We start from the raw sequence: 6,634 nt of genomic DNA, 5'->3' as shown, positions 1-6,634 counted from the left end.
GAAGGAGTCTGGATGAAGGAGTTCATATCCGATCTAGGTGTAATACCTAGTGCATCGGGTCCAATGAAAATCTTTTGTGACAATACTGGAGCAATTGCCTTAGCGAAGGAATCCAGATTTCACAAGAGAACCAAACACATCAAGAGACGCTTCAACTCCATCCGCGATCAAGTCAAGGAGGGAGACATAGAGATTTGCAAAATACATACGGATCTGAATGTTGCAGACCCGTTGACTAAGCCTCTTCCACGAGCAAAACATGATCAGCACCAAGACTCCATGGGTGTTAGAATCATTACTATGTAATCTAGATTATTGACTCTAGTGCAAGTGGGAGACTGAAGGAAATATGCCCTAGAGGCAATAATAAAGTTGTTATTTATATTTCCTTATAATATGATAAATGTTTATTCATGCTAGAATTGTATTAACCGGAAACTTAGTACATGTGTGAATACATAGACAATACAGAGTGTCCCTAGTATGCCTTTACTTGATTAGCTCGTTAATCAAAGATGGTTAAGTTTCCTAACCATAAACATGTGTTGTCATTTGATGAACGGGACCACATCATTAGAGAATGATGTGATGGACAAGACCCATCCGTTAGTTTAGCATAATGATCGTTAAGTTTTATTGATATTGCTTTCTTCATGACTTATACATATTCCTCTGACTATGAGATTATGCAACTCCCAAATACCGGAGGAACACTTTGTGTGCTATCAAATGTCACAACGTAACTGGGTGATTATAAAGATGCTCTACAGGTGTCTCCGAAGGTGTTTGTTGGGTTGGCATAGATCAAGATTAGGATTTTTCACTCCGAGTATCGGAGAGGTATCTCTGGGCCCTCTCGGTAATGCACATCACTATAAGCCTTGCAAGCAATGTGACTAATGAGTTAGTTACGGGATGATGCATTACTAAACGAGTAAAGGGACTTGCCGGTAACGAGATTGAACTAGGTATGATGATACCGACGATCGAATCTCGGGCAAGTAACATACCGACGACAAAGGGAATAACGTATGTCGTTATTGCGGTTTGACCGATAAAGATATTCGCAGAATATGTAGGAACCAATATGAGCATCCATGTTCCGCTATTGGTTATTGACCGGAGATGTGTCTCGATCATGTCTACATAGTTCTCAAACCCGTAGGGTCCGCACGCTTAACGTTCGATGATGATTTGTATTATGAGTTATGTGTTTTGGTGATCGAAGTTTGTTTGGAGTCCCGGATGAGACCACGAACATGACGAGGAGTCTGAAATGGTCGAGAGGTAAAGATTCATATATTGGAAGGTAGTATTCGGACATCGGAATGGTTTCGAGTGGTTCGGGTATTTTACCGGAGTACCGAGGGGTTACCGAAACCCCCCGGGGGAAGTATTGGGCCTACATGGGCCTTAGGGGAGAGAGGGGAGCCCGCAAGGGTGGCGCGTGCCCCCCTCCAAGGGAGTCCGAATAGGACAAGGAGGAGGGGCGCGACCCCCTTTCCCTTTCCCTCTCCATCTCCCTCTCCTTCCTTTTCGCCTTCGATGAGAAAGGAAAAGGGGGGTGGCGAATCCTACTAGGAGTGGAGTCCTAGTAGGACTCCCCCCATGGCACGCCCCCTTGGTGGCCGGCCTCCTCCTTCCCTCCTTTATATACGGGGGCAGGGGGCACCCCAAAGCATAACAGTTGTTTCTTAGCCGTGTGCGGTGGCCCCCTCCACAGTTTACTCCTCCGGTCATAGCGTCATAGTGCTTAGGCAAAGCCCTGCACGAATCACATCGCTATCACCGTCACCACTCCGTCGTGCTGATGAAACTCTCCCTCGACCCTTTGCTGGATCAAGAGTTCGAGGTACGTCATCGAGCTGAACGTGTGCTGAACTCGGAGGTGTCGTATGTTCGGTACTAGATCGGTTGGATCGTGAAGACGTTCGACTACATCAACAGCGTTAACCTAACGCTTCCGCTTTCGGTCTACGAGGGTACGTGGACACACTCTCCCCCTCTCGTTGCTATGCATCTCCTAGATAGATCTTGCGTGATCGTAGGAATTGCATGCTACGTTCCCCAACAAGAGTGTGCATAGTCAGGGCATCTCCAAGACAGACCCGCAAACCAGCCGCATTCGTTTGGGCAACGTCGTCCGGACCATGGAAGTCATCCAACGTGGGTCTGTATCGGTCCGCGGGGCGGTCCGGACGTGTTTTCAGCCACATATGGGAGACAAAGTGGGGGGAGGTTTAAGGGAGTCCGGACAACAGACACGTAGGACTCCGACACCCCCGACCCACCCAGCCCCCCACCCGGTCCCATTTCCTTCCACTCCACCCCTTCTCCCTCTTGCTTTGCATCTGCATCCTCCACTGCCACTGTTGTACGTCTCCGGCCGCCACAGAGGCATTGACGGACGCCCGCAACTAGCACCGACGCGCCAGCTCGCCTTTACGACAGAGTCGTCCACCCTGGAGCCGTTTATACCCAGGTACACTTCGCCCCCCTGTCAACGACCTCCATAGCGGACACCATGCTCGGCAGATGTTTGGTCAGATGCCATTGAGCTTATTTTCAAATGCTATGTCGTTTTTAGAGTACGAAGGATGGTGAGCTACTCGACCATGGAGGATGAGTTGTTGTGCGATGCGTGGTTGGCCGTATCCGCGGATTTTGTAGGAAGCAGCAGAGGGGCAACCTTCTGGCAGCAAGTGCGTGAAAACTTTTACGCACGGAAGCACATTTCGCCCTACGACATGTACATATTCAGCAATGCAACATGAGGTCGTTATCGTATCGCTGGTACACTATCCTGACCAGTGTCACCAAGTTTTATGATGTGGTTCGTCAGCTCGAGGCAAGGTGGCCATTGCACGTGGCAGAGGACGAGATCATAAGTTTTGCTTCATCTTGCTCAACTTGTTGATTGATTCATTCACTCAATGTTGGTCTCCACGTTATATGTAGCCCGCACGCGCTGCCGTGGTCTACCACAGGACAGAGGGACGACCATTTACGTGCACACATTATTGGATGAAGCTGAAGGGGGAGTATGTGTGGAAGACCCGTTGATGAAAAACTTGTTCGGCATCCGGAATCTAGTCGAATTTGAGTTGTGCTAGACTTAATTTGCATGCTATGTATGGATGATTTGTGCTGTTTTCTATTCAAACTTTGATGAATATCGGCCGGTTTGCATGAATTTTGTCCTATTTGTTTAAATGCTGGTTGAAATGTATGCGGGCAGCGTTGGATGTCGGCCTCCCACATCCGTGTCCGCTGGTCCCCTGTCCGTGGATGGATGCGGGAGAAAATTTGCGGGTTGCCATTGGAGATGCCTTTAGAATGATATTATTATGCAAAGAGATGCCATTGTTTCTGGAGAAGCAAATAGTGTCCCAGCAGACGAGGACAAAGGGGCAGTCCAAAGGAGGTTTCTTGAGTGTGCAGGTTGGAGAATTCACAATAGTGTGATGGCAAATGGAAGTTTTTTCTTTGCAGCAAATCTCTTGAGTTCACTCTGTCATGCAGCAACAACCAAAAGAAGATTTTATGCTTGAGAATTGCAACACTTCTCCACATGCTATTGAAAATGAAGTGAGCTGTAGCACCCTGTTACATTATGTTATACATCTATTCGGATGAATAGCTGGTTGTCTTCCATGGGTAGGTCCACTTGTTAGGGCGTCTATTAGATTGATGTTGAAGAATCAATAGAGTTGATTGTCTTTTTTTTTTAACCGAAACTGTAGAACAATTGTTCTAAGGTAATTTCATTTCATAAAAAAGAGAGTAAACAATTACAAGTCTATCAACAAATACCAGTTCCACCAAACATCAAGGCTAAAGATTAAACATAAGAGCTGGTTGTCTTCCGTGGGTAGGTCCACTTGTGAGGGTCTCCATTAGATTGAAGCTATTGAAGTTGCTGATATGCAATTGTATAGAAAGGAGTATGAAAATGGGTGGTTGCATCAATCTCACAATTGAAAAACGGCGCGCTTCACACTTAGTTATGTACGCTTATTAAACTTTAGCTCTTTCTTTGTAGTATATTATAGCTGTTCGCACGCAAGCTCGTCTTCTTGGTATCCCCTTTTCCCAAGCGAGAAGACATATATATACAAATACAGTCTCTGTGATGCATGAAGACATATCAAGCATGTCTTTCCGCTGGGCGTCTGGTCGTCGGCTAGAGTGGAAGGAGCTGGCGATTACGATGATCAGATCACATGACGGTGCAGGCGTTGACGTCCTCGTCGTTGAACATGTTCATGTAGTGGATCTCAGGCGCCGCGGGGTCGGCCATGGCCTGCGGTGCGCTGCGGACGAAGCCCGCCGGTGCCTTCTTGTCGTAGGCGCCGCCGACGTAGGGGTAGGTGGCGAGCGTGTAGGGCACGTACGGCCACATCTCCGCCGCCTTCCCCGTGCTCTTCACCCGCTCCAGCACCTTGCGCGGCTCCACGTGCCCCGTCACCGTCATCTTGCTCATCTTGGGGTTCACGGCCACACTCGTCACACCTGTGCCACCCACCCACAGAGATGGGATCGTTCAACGTTCGCTCAATCAATTTTACACCAAATTTTTATCTCCCGGAGTAGATAGTATTATTTGACGTAGATATGAGTACCCCGAATCGATTTGACGGCGTTCTTGACCCTCCTCTCGCAGCCCTCGCAGTCCATCTTCACCTTGATGTTCACCGTCTGTACATAAAAAGCTCCAGTTCATAAATCACGTACATAGCAGCTCAACAAAACAGCGGAAAACCTATAAATCTCTTCACAAGATAATACTCCAGCTGAAACCGACTCCAAGAAATAAGCCGATGAAAATATGCAAAAGCACATGTCTCTGAATTCCACAAACCTCACCTGCAGTGGGCGCTTCTTCCTGAGCTTGAGGGCTTCCTTTGTCTCCGTCATGCTGCACAAATCAGAGAGGTGATCCAAGGCGCCCATGATCTCACACAACTTTTGCCTTTGAACCTCAACCGATGAAGCGTGGTGGAGGGCGAGGCGAAGTGTTGTTTGATTACTGAACCGTGGGCGAAGAAAAGGGCCATATATATACAGGTGGAGAAAGAAAAATTGAAGAAAAGGAGCTGACGCGTCTTACTGTTTGGCTTGCTGGTTTTTTTTTTTTTTTTTTTTTGCGAAAGGCTTGCTGGCTAATTCTGTATGGTAAGGATGTCCAAGTAGTAGTACATCCTGATGCTTCTAGCTAAGGCTAATCAGAGCGAGCCATTAAACCACCGACCTTTCGGATTAAATGAGTGAGCTGGGCAAACATCCTGCTTAACGATGGACCACTCCCTAGCTCCCTGCTTCACAGGCTAGCTATTTTCATGGGCTGGTCGGTCGGTGCGCTGGATGATTTGCGTACATAATTGTTAGTAGTCGATTCTCAAAAAAAAAAATTAAAAAAAATGTTAGTAGTCTTTTCGGTTCACGGTCCCGGAGATATTTGTTTCTGGCTTGCTCGTTTGAAAAGTACATGTATTCAATTGATTACTCTGTCTCTGAGAACAAGCACTTTCCACATTTCCTTACTTTTACATGCCGCTCAAGTCTGAAAACAATAGCACGATATTTAATACTCCCTCCATTCATGAATACTCCCTACATGCAGTACATATTGAAATATCTAAAATATCTTATATTTGGATTTTTTTGAATTTTCAAGGGGATAGGTTCCCCCGCCTGAATCTCATAAAAAAGCCACAAAGCCAGGAGTGTTATAACAGAGGGGCATCACAGACAGAGTTAGACGAAACAACTCATCACCGGACCATCCAGCGCTTGAAGGCAAGCATCGGCGTGCCGCACTCCCCCGCATGCAATCTAAGAGCAACTCCAAAGCGCCGACCAAATGGACGGCGATTTTGTCCGGTTTTTATTTGTTTGGGTCGGCCACCCGCTCGACGTCCGCCCTGTTTATAGTTTGGATCCACAGTGTACCTAATGCGTCGACCCATATTTGCCCGCGTGGCCGGCTTGCCGCCGTTTTCGAACAAATATACATACATTATGCATAGTTTCACAAGCAAAAAAAAACATAGTTTCATAACCAAATAAATTTAGCATAGTTTTACAAGCCGAATAAAAATTAAATTGTCTCGAATACATTTAAAAAAAGATACATCTATTGGTTGCCAACATGAGCCCACATATGCTCAACCAAATCATTTTGCAGCTGCATGTGAGTTTTCCAATCACGCATTTCATGATGAAATTGGATGAACTATGCAAACGTTGCTGCTCCTTCTCCATGCTCAGGCACAACATTCTCACCATGAAACTGAAACCCTTGATCGTAAATACGTTCTGGGCGCTCATCCTCTACGATCATATTATGCATGATCACAAGTAGTCATCACCTCCCACAACTTCTTGGTGCTCCACGTTCTAGCAGGATACCGAACAATGCCCCATCGAGATTCCAGAACACCAAAGTCATGCTCGACATCCTTCCTAGCACTCTCTTGATCTTGGGCAAATCATTTCCTCTTCTCTCTGACAGGGTTGGGGATTGTCTTCACAGTAGTGGTCCACTGAGGATAGATACCATCACCCAGGTAGTATCCTTTGTCGTAATTGTAGCCATTAATGTTAACATTCACCGGTGGGTTGTTGCCTTCGA

The 6,634-nt window shown here is 46.6% G+C and overlaps 1 protein-coding gene across 2 annotated transcripts; it reads right to left on the bottom strand.

Annotated features, from left to right (window-relative positions):
• Positions 1–3,748: 3,748 nt before the first annotated feature.
• LOC123078420 (heavy metal-associated isoprenylated plant protein 20) lies at positions 3,749–5,067 on the bottom strand. 2 transcript variants are annotated; one of them, XM_044500923.1, is made up of 3 exons: positions 4,867–5,067; positions 4,623–4,698; positions 3,749–4,512 (listed from the first exon to the last, which is right to left on the bottom strand). In XM_044500923.1, the coding sequence occupies exons 1-3, from the start codon at positions 4,951–4,953 to the stop codon at positions 4,220–4,222; spliced, it is 456 nt and encodes a 151-aa protein (XP_044356858.1). In that variant the 5' UTR covers positions 4,954–5,067; the 3' UTR covers positions 3,749–4,219. The 2 variants fall into 2 exon arrangements, with proteins under 2 accessions (XP_044356858.1, XP_044356859.1); XM_044500924.1 differs by having other exon boundaries at positions 4,862–5,041.
• Between the last annotated feature and the right edge of the window lie 1,567 nt (positions 5,068–6,634).

The sequence above is a fragment of the Triticum aestivum genome, chromosome 3D (assembly GCF_018294505.1).
Source record: "Triticum aestivum cultivar Chinese Spring chromosome 3D, IWGSC CS RefSeq v2.1, whole genome shotgun sequence".
In the NCBI taxonomy this organism is placed as follows: domain Eukaryota; kingdom Viridiplantae; phylum Streptophyta; class Magnoliopsida; order Poales; family Poaceae; genus Triticum; species Triticum aestivum.
The sequence above is the reverse complement of the archived record's forward strand: the minus strand, read 5'-3'. Positions and strand labels throughout refer to the sequence as shown.